Below are 22,537 nucleotides of genomic sequence, written 5' to 3' on the forward strand. Positions count from 1 at the left end.
AATTAACAAGTGGGGTCTCCCAGGGATCTGTACTCAGACTGGTGCTTTTAAATTTATTCATAAATGATCTAGAAGTTGGGGTAAGCAGTGAGGTGGCCAAATCTGCAGATGGCACCAAACTCTTTTGGGTAGTGAAATCCAAAACAGATTGTGAGGAGCTCCAAAAGGATCTCTCCATATTGGGTGAGTGGGCGACAAAATGGCAAATGCAGTTCATTGTTCGAGGGTGTAAATTGTTGCATATTGGAGCAAAAAACCCCAACTTCACATATATGCTGATGGGATCTGAGCTGTCGGTGACTGACCAGGAGAGGGATCTTGGGGTCATGGTGGACAGCTTGTTGAAAGTGTTGACTCAATGGGGCAATTCTCATGACCAACAAAAATCAGGCTAGGAGAGCCTAGCCCGATTTTTGTTGGCCGTAAGAACCACCTGGCTTGCAGCCAAGCGTGGTGGTTCTTGAGCAGGTAACCCGCTCGAGAACCCCTGCTAAAAAGCAGGTTTGCGGAGCGAACGCTCCAGCAAACCTGCTTTTTAGGCTCGTGAGTAGCCGTGCTGCTTATGAGTAGACCCCCGGCCGGGAGGCGAAAAGCTGCCTCCTGGCTCAGGGGTCTCCCCAGTATGCCCTGCGTGCTCGGGCAGGGCATATTGGGGTTTGTGGGGGCCGCGCAACCCCTGCTCCCCCCACTCCCCCCACCAGCTCTGTCACAGAGCCGACCATTGTGTGGGCGGCTGATCCGGCCACCCAGGGCTCCCAGCCCACTTGTGAGCGGGGAGAGCGGGCTTAGCCCGCTCTTCCTGCTCAGCCAGGAAAAACCGGGTCTCACTGATCATGAGACCCGGTCCAATGTGTGGCAGCAGTGAAAAAGGCCAATTCCATGCTAGGGATCATTAGAAAGGAGATTGAAAATAAAACTGCTAATATTATAATGCTCTTATACAAGTCTATGGTGTGGCCACACTTGGAGTATTGCGTACAATTCTGGTCACCATACCTAAAGAAGGACATTGTAGAACTGAAAAAAGTTCAGAAGAGGGCAACCAAAATGATCAGAGGCCTAGAGCACCTTTCTTATGAGGCAAGGCTACAACATCTGGTGCTTTTTAGCTTAGAAAAAAGACAACTGCAGGGAGACATGCTAGAGGTCTATAAAATCATGCATGGTGTGGAGAAAGTGGATAGAGATAAGTTCTTCTCCCTCTCACATAACACTAGAACTAGGGGTCATCCCATTAAACTGATTGCCCAGAAATTTAGAACCAACAAACGGAAGTACTTTTTCACACAACACATAACCAACTTGTGGAATTCACTGCCACGAGATGTGGTGATAGCCAACAACCTGGATGGCTTTAAGAGGGTTTTGGATAACCTCATGGAGGAGAGGTCTATCAACAGCTGTCCTCCAACTCTACTAGTTGGAGGACTACAGGCCACCTCCCACCTCAAAGGCAGGATGCCTCTGAATACCAGTTGCAGGGGAGTAACAGCAGGAGAAAGAGCATGCCCTCAGCTCCTGCCTGTGTGCTTCCCAGTGGCATCTGGTGGGCCACTGTGTGAAACAGGATGCTGGACTAGATGGGCCTTGGGTATGATCCAGCAGGGCTGTTCTTATGTTCTGCTTTGACTGACAGCAGTTCTCCAAGATCTTGGGCAGAGGTCCTCCTACAACCTTGCTATTTGAGGTCCTTTGACTGAAGGTGCCAGAGATTTAATTTGGGACCTCAGCCATGTAAATCATGTGCTCTACCACTGATATCACTAAAGCAGCAGCTTATCCCAACTAGCAGGGGGTACAGAATCATCTGCCACTTAAACCTTCCTGCCAGCTCCCTACTCATACCTGAGGCAGGTACAGGGTCACAACAGTCTCTGTGGTGCTAATAGGACCCTGAAAAACCCACCCTTTGATTTGGCTTCATGCCAGCATCTGAATCCCACAGCCTGAACCCATGTCATGCTCACAGAGCACTCTAACAATTGAGTGCTAAAGCTCCAGATTTCTGTGTGAGTGTGAGCAAATATTGGTTGTTATTGGAAGCAGCCAGTGAGTGAGAGCAAGAATTATTATTGAGGAAGTCTGGCATATAAGGAGCAATACTTAAAACTTGCATGAATATTATTATTTAATGAAAGTTTCTGGACGTTGATGGTACATGTAATTTATGAGAAACAAAAGAGGTCACTCATGACTGCTCTATTTTGATCAGAGAGAACGGAAAAATAGATTTGATTTAATCTAATGACTTGGAAGTAGCACAAGAATTGCTGGAAGAGAAATAACATACTCTGAATCTGAAACACGCCCCCCCCCCAAAAAAACCCCATCCAAAATAACCAAGGTTGGGGTTGCTCTCCTTCTTTGGAGGATACCTCAGCACTAAACAATGCAAGCATAGAAGGAAAATGGGAAAAGGTCAGTTTTCACATGACAATATCCTTGAAATTTTTTGGCTAATGTAATGTGAACAATTTCCACAGTTCTGACATAATTGATTAATTTATTACACTTATAAACTGCCTAACACCTGAATCTGAAGGCGCTGTACATAACTTAAAATAAGTGCAGGTGTCGTGTAGGGGCAGCTGGGAGATGCCCTGCTAGCACACAGGCATAGCGGAAGGAAGCGCCCAGATGACGGCAATGGTGGCGAGCGGAGGAGGAACAGGTATGGGCCTGCTCTCCTCTGCTTTAAAGGGCCTTTGTAAGCCCTTGTTTTTAAAGGGAAGTGCCCCGCAATTTGGATGCCGAATCACATTTCGAGCACATCCCTCAAGAACAGTTTCACAAAAGGTCTGAGAAAACAGGTGCTTCTTAAGTGATTTTTTTGAAGGCAGCAAGAGATGGATAAGCTCCTAGCTCCTATCTTAGCTCCTAGAGGGAGCACATTCCAAAGCCCTGAGGCAGCCACAGAAAAGTCCCGGTCCCATGTAGCCAAATGAACCGGTGGCAGCCATAACCGAACCTCCTCATGAAATCTCGGTAAGTGGAAGTGTTCATGACAAAGAAGGCTTAAATAACTAGCAACCAAGCTGTTGAGGACTTTATATAGGAAACTTTTTATAGGAAATAACCAGCAGTTTGTATTTTGCTTGGAATCACTTTGGCAGTCAGTGCAGTTCTTTTAAAACGGGTGTCATATGGTCTCTTTGGGAGAACCCAGAGATTAATCTGGCTGCTGCATTCTGCACCAATTGCAGTTTCCAACTAGATACAAAAGCAGCCCCACATACAACACATCACAGAAGTCTAGCTTGGAAGTTACCAGCATATTTACCATTGTTTTGAGGTTGTTACCTCCAGAAATGGGTGTAGCTGATAGAAAGCACTCCTGGCCACTGCCTGAGTCTGAGGAACCAGAGAGAGCTTCGGATTCGGAACGGGAGTATCCCCAAATGACATATCTGCTTTTTCTGGGGGAGTGTGTAGCCCCATCCAGAACAGGCAGATCTAAATCATCTCCTGAGTACCGACCTCCCACAATCAGTACCTCTGTCTAATCTGGATTCAACCTCAGCTTGTTATCCCTCATCCAGCCCATTACTGCCTCCAGACAGGCATTTAGGGAAGTTATGCTGTCTCCTGATGAAGTTGATACAGAGAAATATTGACAGGAAGTTGTCATGTCCCTGGCGTTGGATTTGTATGATTTACAAAAACTCTACACTAAAGAGTTGGTGTGGCGGCAAGGCTTACCACTGTGAGCTTATAAGCTCTTAGTTCATACCCCACCTCACCCATGAAATGACTGGCGGTCAGACAAGCCCCTATTGTTTGCTTCAGGCACTGCTCCCTCTCTCAGCTCCAATATGGGGAAATACTGGACTACCATATATATATATATATATATATATATATATATATATATATATATATATATAATTTTTACACTTATATTCCGCTGTTCCTCCGAGGAGCTCAGAGCAGTGTACCTGGTTAATTTTATCTTCACAACAACCCTGTGAGGTAGGTTAGGGTGAGAGATACATGACGGACTCAGAATCACCCAGGGGATTTGAACTCAGGTCTTCCCAGTCCTAGTCCAACACTCTATCCACTATGCTATGCTGGCTGTAGTTGTAAAGATTATTAAGATAATAATGTATGTGATGCACTTGGGACACTCTAAAGCACTCTATAGGAGCTAAATATTCTTTTATTCATAATACAACATTTCAACAAATATTGAAAATGAGAAGGAGAGTCCAGGACTACCTGGCGTTCACTTTGTGCTCTCTGCACTGCAGGGCAAATGGAGTCCACCCTTCTGACATAAGCAAGAAAACAGGGGCCACTTAGTTGTCAAGAGCATCCCCCTGTCTTCAATGGATAGGACTTGCTGCCTATCCATTGGCTAGGTAAGGTATTTGTCCAAGGTGTGAAGCCCATTAAGGATGTAAAGCAGCTATCTTCCAAGTAAGCAGGAGGTCAGTTGCGAGGAAGACCTCAAACACAAACTAGAGAGCTCAAGTCCGCCAGTTATTTAAAATTCCCAAGAGCTAAAGGTTCTTAGCTTTGGCTTGGGTGGTAATGTTTTTCTACGGCCAACACAAATCCCAAAAGCATCTATTCCACAACATCCTTAAAAGAACTCAGACATCTTATGATCAAACCATGTTATGCCACAAGAAACTCCAAAAAGGCAGCAGATTACAAAGAACATTCAATGGATAGCAAATTGGTGGCTTTCTCCCCTCCCACTCTGTAACGTCTCCTTCTCCTAAAGCAGTGTTCTGACAATATTATACATTTCTTCTGCTGCCCCATTCCCTGCAACATTGGCTGATACTAGTAGTGGCAGGAAAATACAGGATGGGGGTAAATTGCACTAGGCTTATGGGAAGGGCAGCATTCAACACGGGGCTGCCATATTTTTTTTTTAAAACAAATTCTTTTTGCAACAGTTGTTTGAAAGGTGAAGTTTTACCCATAGCTATCACTTATGGCCTGATTTTCACAGGAATTTCTTGTAGCTTCCATTGTCTTCCACAAAAGGTATGAATACGGAAAAAAACCCTTAAAAAATCAGTTGGATGTTGCAATCAAGGTATTTAACAGGATCCTGGATTATTCTCATATTGAATCTCCTTAATTCAAGAAAAACTTTAAAAAATATATGCATCCACAATTTGCTTGGCAGTGCTAATTCACACTCTCAGAATACCCCACCCCCTCCAACTTTATCAAAGGAAGGGACAGTATCATCGAAGAAGACCCCATGCTTTAAAGCTCCCTAGGAAGCAATGATAGGGGAGCCAAAAGGCTGTGCAAAACTGAACCAGAATGTCACTCCAATGAGTCCTAGCTCTGACATCCAACTCAGGGATGGAATGTATAACCTATTGATTTGAAAGGAACTGCTTAGTATTTGGTCTTTAGGTCATTCAAGTGGAGGATGATTTGATAACCTAGTCTGCACTCCTAGAATGGCCTGATTTGACCCAGAAGCCTCCAGTTCCAGTACCCTAGCATAGCACCTCCCTAACAAGCCCTTTCTAGGAGGCCCACTTTTTATATCACATTAGAAAAACTGTCCAATCAGAGCACAATCACCTGTGTGTTGGGCCCCATAAACGTTAGTTGTGTTGAACGCAGCAATATTTGTGAATGCTACAAGGCTAAGCCTGCCATTATTCTGGCTTCTATTATTTCTGATCTTGGGGAATGCCCTACGGACCAACTTCAGCAGGTCCACAGGGACTATAAAGAAGGGATTGGTGCTGTGTTTGTAGTCATATGTCAACAATGCTGGGCTAAAGTGAGTATCAAAAATATTTTTCACACCTGCTTGCTAGAAGAAAAATATTCAGTTCCAGAATTCCAGAGACAGGAAATGGCAGGGTGACCTTAAAATCTCACACGCCTGCTTCTCCCTACTTGCAACCACCACTCGGCCATTTATTTTTAGATAAATGACAAGGCGTTAAGCACAATGCTCTATTTCATGGGAACCCAAAGATATGCCTTCACCTGTTACCCTTCTGATTGACTGGGACTCCTGCGCTGCTTGGTTTTAAAGACTCCGAGATCTGATCACCTGGACCTCCCAGAAGGAAATAACTGATGGTACTTCCAACTGTGCCAATTAAAAAACAAACTTCGTTACTGAAGTGCTTGATTCACTTCAGTTAGTTTGCAAGGCATTTTGCTATTACGCATGTTATTGTGCATGATTTATCGTACTGAAATGAATATAGAAAATATCTGTGTATGGATCCCCATGTGTAAGGATATGTGATATCCGCTGATATGTGATTTTTTCCCCAGTAGGGTGGAGGTGAATAAACATACTGCTGTAAGGGTGGCCAAGGCAGTTTAGCTGAACATATAAATGATTATTTTATAAAACAAAAAACAAAAACAAGTGAGGCAAGCAGCTCACTTGAAGCATACATGGGAGAAGTGGAGAGAGACTGAGGCTGAACCAGCATTTGATCTCCGGGTATGCACATCTGTCCTATAAATTACAAAGCCAGGCAAAAGCAGGTTCACATCAGATGTGAGGAACCTACTGTAGCTTCCCTTTTTTGCTGAATAAAGATTCACAATTGGGCCTACTTTACCTAATTGCCACACTTTCTTTTTAACAGATGCTAGAACACACACAGGTACCCCAAAGGCCAGAAATGAGTCCATATGTACTGGATGGGAAAGGTCCTTTGCAATTTTAGCTGTAAGATTTATTCCTGGTATACAGTATCTAGGTGCTACTTTTATTTGCAATAAGAGTGTGATATAGCAAGCAGCCCACAGCACCTCATCCTTGATGAAAAGTGGCTTCTTGTCCATTTTGTGACACTTTTATAGGAGGGCAGTATAAAAGTGAGATAGGATAGTACTGAAAATCATAGCTGTCCCTGATATTATCAGCCAAACTCACAGCTTACTGTATGTTTGAAACCAATAGCTTTTAGGCATATCTTATTCCATAATTCCCCATGAGCAAATAGTTCATTTTAATGTACAGAAAAAGAATGCGGGAAAGAAATGAAGGCTGCCTGAAAATGTTCTGAAATGAAATATGTGAGCATTTTTTTAAAAAGATACTATATTGAAAAGCTGGCATACAATTTTCATAGGTTTACAAATAAGACATGCATTTTCGAAAAGATAAAATTGAGTCTGATTGCATTCATGTACACAATAATGGACTGACTATATTTAATGACTAACCAATTCGATTCTTGCTCTGCTGTTCTGATACCAGTCTAGTACATATTTCAGCATTTGCTTCATCTTAACATGAGTAGTAAAGATAGCCTTAAACTGCATTTTTCTGACATTAGCACAATAATGCTCAAATCTTGAAAAATACAGAGACCAAGATCTTCAGTCGTGGGGTGAAAAGGCTCCCTTCTGCAAGATGGAGAATGAAGGGGCTCCCTGTTTCACCTTCCATCTTGGAGATATTAATACACATGGGCATACCTAGTGTGGCACAACTAGTCTTAAGAGTTTTTAGCTACATTTTTTGCCACCATGGGATGAGTCTCATGTCTTACTCCCACATAGACACATGTTCATATTATATAGTGATGAGGAATGCTCAGGATGAGCTTCCTGAAATGCCCATGAATTCATTAGCTTTCAGGGAGCCAGGAATCTGCATTACTCACTCACATACACCATTTATATATGCATGGAAACCTAGGAGCGATTTGTGGCTATTAGAGGTGAGGTATATGATCAGCAGACATATGCAATATGAGCTCTCACTAGACTGTACCATTTGAAACTACAGGTGGAGGAAATGCACAGTTTAGAGTGAGGAAGTATTCCGTACATAGAAAATGAGAAGGTCCAGGAGAAAGATCCCTGACATGCTAGCTTTACAAATGCAGACATTCTAGTATGTGACCCCACATTTGGCCTTATATCCAAGCAACTGATCTCAGGAACATACGCACCAGGTCAGGATTTGGGTATGGCTGCCACTTGCCCAGTTTGGTCATGACAAGATAGGACAGGTGGCAGCCATAATTTGGGTTGGGTGGATTCCAACCCAATATTTTTTTTCTCTATAAAAGAAAACCCATGGAAGAATACACAACAACCAACCCATGTGAACACTGCTAAAAAGTCATAAGCAGGCATGGTCTGGAATCTAGTCTCTCGTCTGTCGATCTTTCTTGTAAAATCCTCTTAGGTTTTAAATGACGTTCTTCAGGCATATTCCTCCATGGGTCTTCTTCAGCAGAGGAATAATGTAAAAGGAGAAGCATATGCAATATTCAGAATTAATACAACAGAGGAATAGGATGGTGATTGGTGATATTAGGGGAGCTATGTATACGTAATGGAAAAGACACAAGAAAGAGCTTTTATACATCGGATATGAGATTATTTAAAAATACTTTACTGGACACCTAAGTTCAAAACAATGGTAAACCATTGTATTTTCAAAAATTATGTCATGTTTTCAGAAGTGATTGAGGACCAAATCATTTTGAGAGGAAGTTTAAAAATCCATGTAGCTTGCCAGCATATACTTTAACTTGCAAAGCTATCTATATATTTATAATTTATTGTTACATTTGCATCCTGCCTTTCATGACAAGTTCATCTCACGGTTGTTTATCTGTCATACTAATACAAATATAGCTTTTGAAATGAGCAACTGCACCATTTATTCAGCCGTAGGCTATTCAGATGTTACTTGCCCTGCTCACTTTTATTCAGGCCAAGATTGTGGATGGTCCTCAGACTTGCACACTTCCTTTCCCTCTCCTCTCACATAGAAATGATCCCACACAGGACCACACTTTATCCTGGATATTTAACTTGTAGTAGAGAGAGTTAAAAATCCAGGGTAAATATGGTCTTTTGAGACCATCTTTGAGACTGGACTGCTTTGAGAACTTTTCTGGTTGAGAACAATATAGAAGTATTTCTAATTAATCAAGCAATCCAGCATCCAAATACATGAAATGTGTTTGCATAGTGAAAAGAACCAGGTTGTGTGTGTGTGTGTACAAAGCTGGAATTCCACTCCTGATCTCACCACATGTAGAGGTGAAACAGTCAAGTAATAGCCAAAGAATCGCATTGCCATCAGTAGTAGGGTGGCCCTTCCATGAGGCACTCACCTCAGGCAGCAGATTATTGGAGTGTCAGCAAGATGCCTTCCTGCCCCCAGCATTTAAAAAAATGGGAAAGAGAGGAAGGAGGGTGCATGCACAAGGGTGGGTGATGGCATCTGGTGCACACAGAGGTCTAGAGCCACCATTGTCTAGTAGGATTTCCAGGTCTCAATCTATAGAACTGCCTTGTCTCTTTAACAGCCCAATGGCTATCAACTGGGTTCAAGCTATGGCTTATCCCAGCCTCTTCCTCTCTTGCCCACCATCTCCTCGTATCTAGTGAAGCAAAAAGGACCCTCATGTTGCCCCATAGCATGTGGGGAGAGAGGGTGGGCTATACGGCCAAGAGAGTGTCAGAGTGAGAGAAACCACTATAGCATTCTCTCTCACCACTATAACGGAAGGACCATAATTCAATGGAAGAGCACCTGCTTTGCATGGGAAGGTCCCAGGTGCACTGCCTGGAATCTCCAGGAGAACCAGGAAAGTCTGAAATCCTGGAGAGCTGCAGCCAGTCAATGAAGACCATGTTGAGTTAGATGGAACAATGGTCCGACTCAGAATAACATAGATTCTTATATTTGATATCTAAGTATTAAAAAGACAGAATAATTCTTAAACTTGTGACCTGACAACCAGAATGTAAGAAACCTCTGATGTTTAGACTGTAGTCACTAAAACAAATCACAAATCTATGTTTCATCTGGTATGTTATTCAGCAATCTGAAACTAAAATTGAAGCCACATTCACAAGTCAACCTGAGCACTTGTTTGCATGATTCCAAGACTCTAGAAGAGAGAGGAACTTCCTTGCACATCTTTGAATGCAAGTGCAATTAGGAGTCAAAGATTTTGCAATCCTTTTAGGAAGCTAATGAAATAGGCGGTATGCTAAGAACAGCAGTCCTGTGCTTTACTTTACAATAGCTCTTAGGGAAAGTGGAAGATGGCAATGCAATAAATTGAAGGGCTGATGCTAATTACTCCAATTAATTAATTATTAAGTAATGCACTACTTGAAGCTGAAATGCTAGGTACTTGGCTAATGCAAGGTATTATTTTCTGCACTATAGAGGCCTCTCTACCACACTCCATTCAACTGAAGTTTAGTCTAAAATTTAAAGCATTAAAATATTTCTTAGGAAAAGCAAACCAATATCTTTTTCAAATGTTGGATATGTTTTAGCCTCTTGGGCACTGATCATTGGCAATCACATTGGTAACTAATAACTTCAGCTGAAGTCACAAAAGGCTTAACGGGTTGCAAGGTTGAGGCTATAGATTAGCAGTGAGGAAACAAAAATGCTAGATGTTTTGGCGGAGACATCATTCCGTAATGTTCAGAACCATCTCTTCCCATTCCAATCAAATCCATGTCACTGTATACTTTATATTGCAAAGTAAGGGATGCATGATCCAGAATAGAGTCTTCTTATCATATTCACTGTTGTAGACAGAAATACTTTGAGGAAGATACTAGCTGCTAACAGAAGATGAACCCAAAGCTTTCTCATCTGGGGTGCCTATGTTTTCTATGAACCAGAGAAGATTCAAAAGGAGTTGACAAAACCTTTTCCTCCAAGAACTCTCACAGCACTATATTTACTGCCATTTCCACAGCCCTCTCCCCACCCAATTCTTCTCTTTCATACAAAGAGACGCTTGCTATTGTTATCTCTGCCTTCCTGGCTCAGTTCACATCCCCAGGAGCAGGTTTGTTACAGTTTCCTTATCTAAGCAAAACTTGAGAAGGATTTTGAGTTGCTTGCACTTACTCTGGAGATGGTCAGAGGCATATTGAAGTCTTTCCCCCCTTGCAGTCGGAACCCCCATGGTCCAGGTCCGTTGAGAGTCACGCTGTAAGACATTTTATCTCAGTTTTACGCCAGGAACCCCAAAGGCTCTGTGGAACAGAGGGGGGAAGGGACAAGTAGGTATTTCTGTTGGTTTTTTTTAAAGGAGAGTTGTTGTTGTTTAAAATTAAAGCACAAAATAATGATCTTTTTTGTCTCTTGCCTGGTCAGTCCTGCCGAAGTGTCACCTAAGAATAGATAGGAGTTATAATGCAGATACTGATATCCCTGATGGGGGAGTCCATAAAAGGCTTGTAACCAAACACCGGCTATGCAAAACCTCCGTGACTCAGAGGTCTAATATAGCCCCCTGGGAGGTTAGCAGACCTTCCTAGGCTCCTCAGGTCCCCTGACCAGACTCAAAGCCATTTTTCTAAGATAATAAAGATTATTTTATTTTAAACATGTTAGCCATTTTTAAAAAATCATTAAAAGGCAAACCCTGCTTGATTCCATTCTAATATCCTATCTTGTCGTCAGCATAGTTTCTGAAGTCACACTAGTCTGTGATCCTTACATGTGTCAAACATATTGGTATGGGTATCAATATATATTTGTAATATACTGAATAATTTAGTGAAGTATCTTATAGTAATACCAAGCCTTGGAAAAGGGATAGGGAGGGGTAAAAGGGAAGGACAGGGAATTCCTGCTTTGAAATCTCCCTAACTTGTACTGGTAGATATTCTGTTTCCTGTGTTAGCAGCAGATAGCTGCCCTTAATGTAGCCTAAAAATCCAGTGATCGTGAAGTCCTTGCAAGAGCTTTAGTGAGCAGCCAGAGTTTCTTATGAACAAGGGAAGCCTTATTCTTTTCAAGGTACAGGAAAGTTGTGGGCACACAGTGAGAAGGCATATGCAGATTTCCCAGATATTGAAGAGAATGGGGCAGCCCCTGCTGGCCTAACACAATGTGCATGCATTGGAAGCCTGTGATGCTTAGAGTCACAGCCATTGCTTCTTTGTTTAGAAGAAAAACATAATCTGCACTCTTCTCTCATAACACATGATAATTAATGTCTTTTGATTTTGTGCAGACATAGACAACTTGTGACCCAGGAAGTCAAATGCAGCCCAGTAGCAGAGGCCCAGCAGGAGCTCGATAAACATCCCAATTTTTATTCCTGAGTAGGAGGACTGCAAGAAAAGGGGCTGTCAAGCAAGCACTTGGTAGGCCATAATACAGGCATTTGGCTTGGTGAGTCACAAGTTGTGCTGGCTGGATTTAAAGAACTTATTTCTGCAAGTAACCAAGCTGAGCTGTAGTGTACAGTGGAGTTGGGAACTGCACCCAATGCCTCCCTGCACTGATACTAGCTGTTCATGAATGAATTATGTTCTCATCCATCAGCTGGCTGTGCAGGTAAGCTTCAATGATTCCAAACAGACCTGTCGATCTATTCAAATTTTAGTTTATTAATCACTTCAGTTTCAATAAATGTATATATTACCAAAGTTTCAAGATGTCTGTCTTTTGGGGGGAAGTTCAGCTGTGGGATAAATTGCAATTTAATAAACTAATCCTACCACACATTGTTAGAAAATGTTAAAGATGAGCACTCCTTTTTCATTTCCCAGGGCTGCCAGCAGATCAGAAAAACCAGCCTATCCTGCTCTTGTGCCTTTAACAAAAATCTGAACCCTGGCTCCAATCTTACCACTGCTATGAACTCACTTGGTGGCCATTGGCAAGTGCCTTTCTTGGCCTCAGCCTCACATCTGCAAGACAGAGAGTAATAATGCTGACTTTACCTTGCAGAGTTTTGGTAAGGATTACATCAAGATATTGCATATAAAGTGCTTTGAGTATTGTATAACACTATGTAAAGATGGAAGAAACTATTCTAGGGCTCATTCAAAGTAGGGGGGCCTTTTAGGGAGGGCAGGGGGAGCCAGTAGTCCCCTCTCCTGGCCAACGGAATGGTTCTAAACACTGAGTGGGTGTGGCTATAGTTATGCACCATTAAATGGACCCATGTACCAGGTATTTATGCCAAAGACATAATTCCCTTTGCTAGGAAATAAGAAATAAAAAGAAGGGAAGGCTGCAAGTCTATGCATATTTACTTGGGAATAAACCCCACTGAACCTATGTGGGCTTATGTCTGCTTAGTCAACAGACATAGAGCTGGACTGAAAGGGCCAATCTAGATGCTACATGAAATGCTTGGCTTATGCCCCAAATGAGAGCTGCTCCTTTACCTGTATCCTGCCATTGGAATGCCATTTGCATTCCTCCCCCCCCCCCCACTATACACATCATTGGCTGCTATTGGTGGGAGGCAGGGGCAAGGAAACATGATACATTGATGTCAGCACATGATTATGTTTTACTAGATCAGTGGTTCCCAATCTTTGGTCCCAAGAGATTGTTGGACTACAACTTCCATCATTCCCAGTGACAACGGCCTTTGGAATCAAGGTCGGAAACCCCCGTGCTAGATGTTACCAGTGGGGGAAGGGGAGTTAAATGCATGGTTACCTTTTTTGGCACTGGACAGTTACACACACACACACACACTTTTTTTTATAATGTCTAGTTTGGTGTGGATCCATGTTCACAGCAGTTAGAACAGAAAACTGATATATATATGTTTTATGTACCTTCAGAGAGAGCCACTAGAGAAAGGTATCTTTGTGAAGAAGCTATTGTCGGAGCCAGGGAGGAACTGAAGGGAAAACAGACCCAAGAAACACAAGAACTTGAAAGAGACTGGAAAAGATCCAAAGGCTGAGAGGCCTGAGCATGTGTGAGATGGACAGAGAAGCTGCACAGTTACAGGTATTCATGTTTAGGATTGCCATATGTTCCTGTTTTGTCTTAATTCTGGGCAGAGATGCTCTTACCCTTGGACTTCTGGGCCAAAGTCCAGGTTCTCCACACCCCCTGGGCCCACCCAAATCCTCTTTAATCTCTCTGTGTGTGTTTGTGTGCAGGTGTGGTCGCTGCCCCCTGCCGCTGGCCTGTGTGTGACCTCTGCTTTAGAGACAGAGGGAGTGAAGAAAGAAATATGTGGGATGGCAATAAGTAAATTGAAATGTTTCTGCTAATGCAGATTTGCATAAATATACCTGTTTTATATTCTTACATTCTTGTGAGTTCAGTTGCTGTTTTTGCCCTCAAGAACTCATGTGTAAAAAATACTGTCTGTGTCATGGTGTGTGTTATGTGTGGTTGTTGTTGTGTGTGTGTGTGTGTGTGTGTGTGTAGTGGGGTGATGCTTAACTTGGTGGGGGGGGACTCCACCTAAGGAGGAGGGGCCTCCAAAAGCCTTAAGGTCCAGACTCCAAAATTACCTAGGTGCACCTCTGATTCTGGGCATCTTACCTGGTACCTGTTTGGGCCATTAGCAGGTGCCAAATTCCAGGCCTTTTTTAAAAAAGCAAGTCTCTAGGCCTTGTAGATTTAGAGAGGGACAAAATGTGCAGGCAGTATTCTGTCCAATTATTTTGGTGAGGAGCAGGGGCGTAACGATAGGGGGGCAGGCAGGGCACGTGCCCTGGGCGCCACTCTGGGAGGGGGCACAGCGCGATGCCCCAGAAAAGCTCCACCACCAAAAAAAATTTTTCCCCCAAATTCCGGGCAGTGGAGGGTGGCGGGGGTGGCTGGCGGGCGCTCCCACTGGCTGGCAGGAAAGGCGGCCGCCCGCCCGCCCGCCCACCCCCCGCACTCGCACTCCTGCAAAGAGCCCAGCAGGCTCACTGCATTACCGCCGGTGCTGCCCAACTGCACAGAATCTGAACTGCGCAGGCGTGCCTCGCAGTTGGGAAGCTACGCCGGGCCAGACGGCAGGCCTCGGCGTCGCTCTTACCAGTACATTCGCCCGATCTACCCGTCGGATCGCCAGGGGAACGGCGCCTCCCGCAACGAGGCAGACCTCAGCCCGTCGGAGACTCTCTCCAATGTGCTCTCCTCCATGTACGGAGCGCCGTACGCCGCAGCCGCGGCTGCCCAGGGATATGGAGCCTTTTTGCCCTACACCGCCGAGCTACCCATCTTCCCGCAGCTGGTAAGGACCGTCGGGTCTCCCTTCTTCCCCCTGCCATCTCCGGTCGCAGCTGCCTTGCCCTGGGCACGAGCGAGTGAGCCGCAACCAAAAGAATCCCAGGGATTTTGCCCTGCTTTGCTCCTCTCCAAACTTCCCCCATGCGAGGACTTGGCGAGGCAGAGGCGCGCGCCTTCAGCGTGCGTGCAATTTATTGTCCAGCAACCTCAGTCTGCTTCTGGCTCTCCATCTGGTTCGGTCCGGGCAGAGAAATCCCTCTTTGGCAGGCGATCGAGCCCACAGAATGCCTGGCTTGGGGTCTCACTCGCAGCGGGGCTCTCTACTCTCTCTTAGAGTGTGGCACACCCGGGTCCTTCAACGCCGATTGCTCGGAAGGAGCATCTCTCCCACTAGTGTCAATGCAGCTTCTAAATAATTCTGGGTGTGGTTCCGCCGCCCGCCACTGCCGCCGCGCTCAGGTTAGGATGGGGGGGGGCGCAATTTCAAGGGCAGAGCTTGCCCTGGGCACCGTTATCCCTAGTTACGCCTCTGGTGAGGAGCAAGCCCATTCCTGCCTCCCTTCAATCTAGCTAGTGAGGGAACACATAGTTATAACCAATTGATTGATTGATTGAACAGATATGCTGCCCTTCAAGATAAAATTCTCAGAGTGTTGCATATATTTAAACAGTCAAACAACAATAAAACTTGATATTAAAAGTCAGAGAGAGCAGCGGATCAATAAAATGCAGCAGAACCATTTAAAACCAGAACAAATTAAAACCAGCATGGAACATGCTGAATGCAGATTTGATAAAAATGATTTATTAATAATAATAATAATAATTATTATTATTATTATTTAATTTTTAATTAGATTTTAACTAACTTACAATAACCTTTTTTAAAAAAAGCCTAATGTTTTAAAAACTTAATGCAAACTGTGTCTTAAAGCTGGAATGATGATCCAATTGAAAGCTCATGAAAAACTGGTTGGTTAGTTTTTTGTAAAGAGAGAAATGTGGAGGAAACAGTTTTTTATCAGTCAACATACAGCACAATGGTTTAAGTATTTAAATTATGGCTTAATACTGGAGCCAGAGATTACTCACAAGTCACCAGAGGAGTCATCCAGTGATCTATCTGGGTGACATTTTACTCCTGTTTTGTGCCTAGTAACTATCTGATCTCTGCAATTTGCTTTGGGTTCACTGTCTAATTATAAATACGTACTACTCTGAGTGGCTAGGGAAAGATTTACATAAATCAGCTTCACACATACCACAGCAAGTAAGGTTGCCATGACCTGCTGCTTCCTGGATCACACACAGGAGCCCAACTTCCAGCATTGGGACAGGCACGCTGACATTGGGCACGTTGTCTAAACCTGACAACATCAGCATGGCCTACCCTACTTGCGTTTCTGAACCAGACAACTGTAACCGAGTTTTGAAGTTGGTTACAGATGGGTTCTAAACTGCAAGTAGGGTAGAACATGGACATTGGTGGGTTGAGTCGCCACACCCACTGTCAGCATGCCTGCCCCAACACCAGAAGTTGGGCTCCTGCACATGCTCCAGAAATGAGCAGTTCGTGGCAACCTTACCTGCTGCATTATTGTGAAGCTGCCCATAAAAATGAGTGCCACTTTTAGAACATAGAGGATTTGTTCTTCCTTGTACATTGTGCTTTGGGGTTGGAGGAAAGGATTATGGGTGATGGGAAGGGGACGCATGGAAAATACAGTGGGATCTGGGTTTACAAAGGAGAAGGAATTTTAAAATTATTATTAAAGATTCAACAGTATTAAATATTCAATATTTATTAAGCATTCAACGGTAACAAAGGCGAAGCACAGTCAAACTCCTACATCCACACTCCAAGAAAATGACCCAGAGACGTTACAGCTGTAGAAGGGACACCCAGCAACTGAAGTGGATTTGCCAGCTTGTGCAAACATGCATTTGTGTAAATATAGAAAAGTATATTTTAAAAAGAGGGGAGGAAAAGGCACACATGCCCAAGGAAGGATCCAGAGGTAAAGCAACCCCTGATCCACCGCACAAAAAACCCACACATACGATAGATTATATGGATGGTGGGTCTGCAAGCTCATGCAAATACAGACAAGTGTACATACAGCACAAAATTATTTTTAAAAATAAATAAAAGAGTGGGGGGGATTGTTTATTTATTTATTACATTTATATCCCACTCTACCTCCAAGGAGCCCAGAGCGGTGTACTACATACTTGAGTTTCTCCTCACAACAACCCTGTGAAGTAGGTGAGGCTGAGAGAGAAGTGACTGGCCCAGAGTCACCCAGCTAGTATTATGGCTGAATGGGGATTTGAACTCGGGTCTCCCCCAGTCCTAGTCCAGCACTCTAAGCACTATACCACGCTGGCTCTCCAAAGGTGAAGGTAAAGGGAAAACACCAAACACCAGCAAGCTAGCTAGTAACTAGAAGTGCCCACCATGGGAAAGAAGACCGCAGGGGTGTTTCCAAGTGCAGAATGGAGGGGGTGTTCTGAGGGGAGTCAACACTCCCAAAGGTCACCCACAGGCAGCTAGCCACTCCCCCAGCTCACTATTAGTTTTCCGCACTGCTGCTCGTAGCTCCCACAATATTCCATGCTGCTGTTAACAGGGGGCTGTTTAGAAGTACAACTTTTTAAAGGCTGCTTTTACACAGATTGAAGGGCCAATAGTCAGGAAAAAAGGCAGGAAGGGTTGCTCACCATCTGAAGACCTCACAACTGTAACCATAATAAAGGAGCTATAAATTGCCATCTGGAAAAAAATCACAATATAATTTGCCATTTGGAAGGGGCAAGTTGCTCCATTCTCCATGGGAGGAGAGCTAGTCTTGTGGTAGCAAGCATGACTTGTCTCCTTAGCTAAGCAGGGTCCACCCTGGTTGCATATGAGAGGGAGATTAGAAGTGTGAGCACTGTAAGATATTGCCCTTAGGGGTCGGAGACACTCTGGGAAGAGCATCTAGGTTCCAAGTTCCCTCCCTAGCATCTTGAAGATAGGGCTGAGAGAGATTCCTGCCTGCAACCTTGGAGAAGCCACTGCCAGTGAGCTAGATGGACCAATAGTCTGACTCAGTATATGGCAGCTTCCTATGTCTTGTTCTCCACATCCATTGCCAGTAGCCTAGAAACTCTACCCATGAGAATACTGCAATCCATAGGAAGGCCCTAGCTCTTAAGAACAGCCAATTAGGCCCATTTCATTCTCTCTTTAATTAGGAGAGGAGAGCAGGTCTTGTGGTAGCAAGCATGACTTGTCTCCTTAGCTAAGCAGGGTCTGCCCTGGTTACATTTGAATGGGAGACTACATGTGAGCACTCTTAAGATATTCCCCTTAGGGATTGGAGCCACTCTGGGAAGAGCATCTAGGCTCTAAGTTCCCTCCCTGGCATCTCCAAGCTAGGGCTGAGAGATATTCCTGCCTGCAACCTTGGAGAAGCTGTTGCCAGTCTATGTAGACAATACTGAGCTAGATGGACCAGCTCTGGTCTGACTCAGTATATGGCAGCTGACTATATTCCTCCTGCTCACATCCATCCATCACCTGGTTCAGTTAAGCAAAGGATGGACAGGAGGAGTAGGGAGTAACCAGCCTCTGCCTTGCTTGCTGCCTGCTGCTTATGTCCATCCATCACCGGACTCAGGAGGACAATGGGTGGATGCAAGCAGGAGGAGAAAGGAGCAAGCAAGCCTTAACCATTTCTATAGCACGTTTGCATGTTCAAAGTGCTTCCCAGTTAGTATTATTTTATTTATTTTTACGTTTATATCCCACTCTTCCTCCAAGGAGTCCAGAGTGGTATACATGTTTATATTTATCCTCACAACAACCCTGTGAGATAGGTTAGGCTGCAAGATAAGTGACTGGCTCAAAGTTTCATGACTAAATGCAAATTTGAACTCAGCTCTCCCCTGTCCTAGACCAACACTCTAACCACTACATCACAGTAATCTTTCTCTCAGTAATCCTTATATCAACCATGTATGATTACTATCCCTACACCACTGGGCATTTTCATTATGAGAGTCTTAGAGCAAACAGTTGTCCATTTTTTGCTTATGAGACTGTAAATTACCCTGTATGCAGGTGGCACTGTAAGAAAATACTATTGAAGATGGAGAGAGGGTTGTGGCTGAGAGACTGTGATTGGTGGACTGAGTGTCAGAGATTTTTTTCCTCATGTTTGGAATGGTCCTAAATGTGAAGACATTGGGAAGATTACACTGTCCCACAAGGTGGAGTTCTAGTTCTTCCATGATGACCCCTTCTCCACAGACATCAGTATCAGATTTCCCTTAAACAAAAGAATGGTCATACTCCCTTCAAATAGCAACTACACCAAGCCAGAAAAAGAAGGTCAAAGGCTTTGGAAGCAGTATTTGTTGAAATCATTTCAGGGAACAGGATGAAATTCTCTCTCAAAGACAGATACCAAAATGACCAAAGTTCACAAACCCCCAGTGAATATTGCCCTTTAGTGGATTACTAAAAGCAGTCATATGAAGGAAGATGTTACAGGAATGTTAACAGTGGTACTGTACCAATTATATGCCTGGCGTGCAAGGGAGGGAATGGACACCTCAAGGTAGAGGCTCAGAATAGGAACACCATCATGCTTTGATAGCTAATGTCAAATTTGTTGCCATACTGGAAACAATTCATAATGTAAGAGGATACCGAGTGGTTGTACCTTTAGTTATGTTTGTCATGGCTTTCCTCAATAAATGTACAGCTGAATTAAGAGACATTACAAAAATAGATTAGTAGTAGGATTGTGTGCATGCCATCATTCTTTCTCTCTCTCTCTCTCTCTCTCTCTCTCTCTCTGTGTGTGTGTGTGTGTGTGTGTGTGTGTGTGTGTGTGTGTGTGTGTGTGTGAGAGAGAGAGAGAGAGAGAGAGAGAGAGAGAGAGAGAGAGAGAGAGAGAGAGAGAGAGAGAGAGAATACAGTATAGAATGTGGCTGGGAAAGGAACATTGGCTTACCATGAAGGGTTCTTTTTTCCTGTGTCTGGAGCTCATCAGATAGGGTTGTGTACTGAGCATGCTTGAGACAGGACTGGGTCACGTGAAATTTACTTCCTGCCACCTCAGGCATCATAGCCCAAGTTCCAGGGCCGATGCAAAAGTGCGGCATGTTGTTGAAAGAGCTGACAAAAAGGGCCTAGATATAGGTAGGAGAAAAAGAGCTACGCACAGATGAGGCACAGTTAAGAAGATGAAGGAACAGCAGAGCAGGGACGGGAAAACCTGACTCTGAAGTAACCCTGGGAGTCTGGCTCCACCCATAAACACAGAATAACCAACTTTTCTGAATGAGAACTATTTCCATCTGGGTGGGCCTGATGAGCTCCAGACACAGGGGAAAAGAACCCTTCACAGTAAGCCAATGTTCCTTTTCCCCCTGTGCTGGAGCTCATCAGATAAGAACATGCCCAAGCAGTGCAAGGTAAGACAGGTGGGACGGATGTATTCAGACTACTTGCTGGTGTATCCTGTGGCTAAACACAGCCTGTGGCATGAGAAAGGAAGCAATCTTATAATGTTGTATAAAGGGCATGATGGAAGACCAGGTGGCCACCCTGCAAATGTCCAACAATGGTGTATGTGCTGAAAAGGCTGCGGAAGTGGCTGCACTCCGGGTAGAGTGAGCCGTAATGCCCCCAGGAGAGGGGAGGCCAAGTGCCCTGTAGGTAAGGAAAATACAGGCCTTAATCCACTGGAAAGGGTGACCTTGGAAACCTTGTTCCCCAAATAAGCATGGTGAAAGGAGACAAACAAAGAATAGGGGTGTGCATGGAACCGGCGGGTCCAGTTTGGTTCGAGTCTGAACCAGATCCAAACTGGACTGGGCCAATTAACTCTAGCACCCACTCAAACCCACACCACTCCCTGTCTGGTCAGGCGGGGGGTGGGGGTGTCGCAAACCTTTTAAATGATTTTTTTTTTTTGGTAAAAAACTTACCGAGTTGACCTTTGGGAGGAATGTCAGATTAATCGTAAGGTTGAAAGAGGCATAGTTCTTTCCAAACAGAAAGGGCGCCAAGTTCGGAAACCCTGCAAGCAGAGGTGAACATCACCAGAAAGAGAACCTTGTAAGATAAGATCTTAAGGGAAACTGAAAATAAGTGTTCAAAGGGGGATGGGTGAGTGCATTCAGGACCTTATTGAGGAGAGGAGAACTCATCTTGTGGTAGCAAGCATGATTTGTTCCCTTAGCTAAGCAGGGTCTGCCCTGGTCGCATATGAATTGGAGACTAGAAGTGTGAGTGCTGTAAGATATTCCCCTCAGGGGATGGAGCCACTCTGGGAAGAGCAGAAGGTTTCAAGTTCTCTCTCTGGCTTCTCCCAGATAGGGCTGGGAGAGATTCCTGCCTGCAATCTTGAAGAAGCTGCTGCCAGTCTGTGAAGACAATACTGAGCTAGATAGACCAATGGTCTGTCTCAGAATATGGCAGCTTCCTATGTTCCACAATGGGAAGATTTGAATAGGGGGTGGGGCAAGGTTGCATGCCCCTCTGAGAAATCTAGAGATGTGAGGGTGGAGAGAAGACAAACCAAGACCCGGCGATGAGATTTTCAACACTGATGCTGGGGCGGAAGCTTGATATTTAAGATGGTTGGGGTGTAGTTGGAGGTCTAAGCCAGACTGAAGAAAGACTAGTACCTCTGGGACTCCAGAGTGCAAGGGGTCCTGGTCTCTGGCCTGGGACCATCTGGGAAAAGTTGCCCAAGTCGCCTGGTAGATTCTGATGGTGGACGGTCTGCAGGAGGCAAGGATCGTGTTTTGAATAGATGAAGAATAGCCCTGCGCAGGTAGGTTCGTGCGCTCAACCTCCACACGTAGAGGTTTAGCCAATCGGGGTCTGGGTGGCATAGAGGACCCTGAGACAGAAGATCCCGGCACCACAGAAGTTGCCATGGAGGGTGGCTCAAGAATCGCAGCAGGTTGGGGAACCCGGGGCAGCATGGCCAGTAGGGAGCCACCATAATGAATTTCACCTGTTCTAGAAGCATCTTTCTCAAAGTTTTTGTGATGATCGCCATTGGGGAAAAGGCATAGATTAGCACTCTTGGCCACAGGGCCGTGAGCACATCCATTGTCTCTGCTTGGTTAGTCTGAAATCTGGTGAAGTATCAGGGAAGGTGGTGATTTACTTCTTCTGCAAAGAGATCAACTAGGGGCTCCCCAAATATCTCGGAGATCTAAAGAAGAACCTCTGGGTGGAGGGCCCATTCAGCCGGGTCTACCATCTGATGGCTGAGCCAGTCCACCTTGTGAAGGCTGTGAATGCCGCTGAGGCATTCAGCTGTGACTGATACTAGATGGGTCTCCGCCCAGTGGAAAATTAGGTTGGTCTCTTCCATGAGTGACTTGGACTTTGTGCTGCCTTGTTGGTCTATGTGAGCCTTGGTGGTAATATGTCCATCCTGGTTAGGACATTTCTTCCCAAAATCAGGTGATGGAACTGCAGAAGGGCTAGTCTGGCTGCCCTGAGCTCCAACCAGTTTATGCTTTTGCATGCCTTTGTCAATGACCAGCAACCCTGGGCTAGGTGAGCAAGGCAGTGGGCACCCC

The 22,537-nt window shown here is 44.5% G+C and overlaps 1 protein-coding gene and 1 long non-coding RNA gene across 11 annotated transcripts in view; one reads left to right on the forward strand and one right to left on the reverse strand.

Annotated features, from left to right (window-relative positions):
- LDB3 (LIM domain binding 3) overlaps window positions 1-22,537 on the reverse strand; it is a 249,056-nt gene that overhangs the window by 213,147 nt on the left and 13,372 nt on the right. For 8 of the 10 annotated variants that reach the window (XM_053309393.1, XM_053309391.1, XM_053309396.1 and 5 more), the window contains exon 1: window positions 10,859-11,093. In XM_053309393.1, coding sequence (XP_053165368.1) covers window positions 10,859-10,951 — 93 coding nt within the window. In that variant the 5' untranslated portion in view covers window positions 10,952-11,093. The other 2 variants (XM_053309388.1, XM_053309389.1) reach the window with 2 other exon arrangements.
- On the forward strand, window positions 12,212-14,023 carry LOC128350752 (uncharacterized). The gene is made up of 4 exons (XR_008319437.1): window positions 12,212-12,298; window positions 12,514-12,701; window positions 13,546-13,717; window positions 13,873-14,023. It is a non-coding gene; the product is annotated as an uncharacterized LOC128350752 (long non-coding RNA).

This window comes from Hemicordylus capensis, chromosome 3 (assembly GCF_027244095.1).
Source record: "Hemicordylus capensis ecotype Gifberg chromosome 3, rHemCap1.1.pri, whole genome shotgun sequence".
Classification (NCBI taxonomy): Eukaryota; Metazoa; Chordata; class Lepidosauria; order Squamata; family Cordylidae; genus Hemicordylus; species Hemicordylus capensis.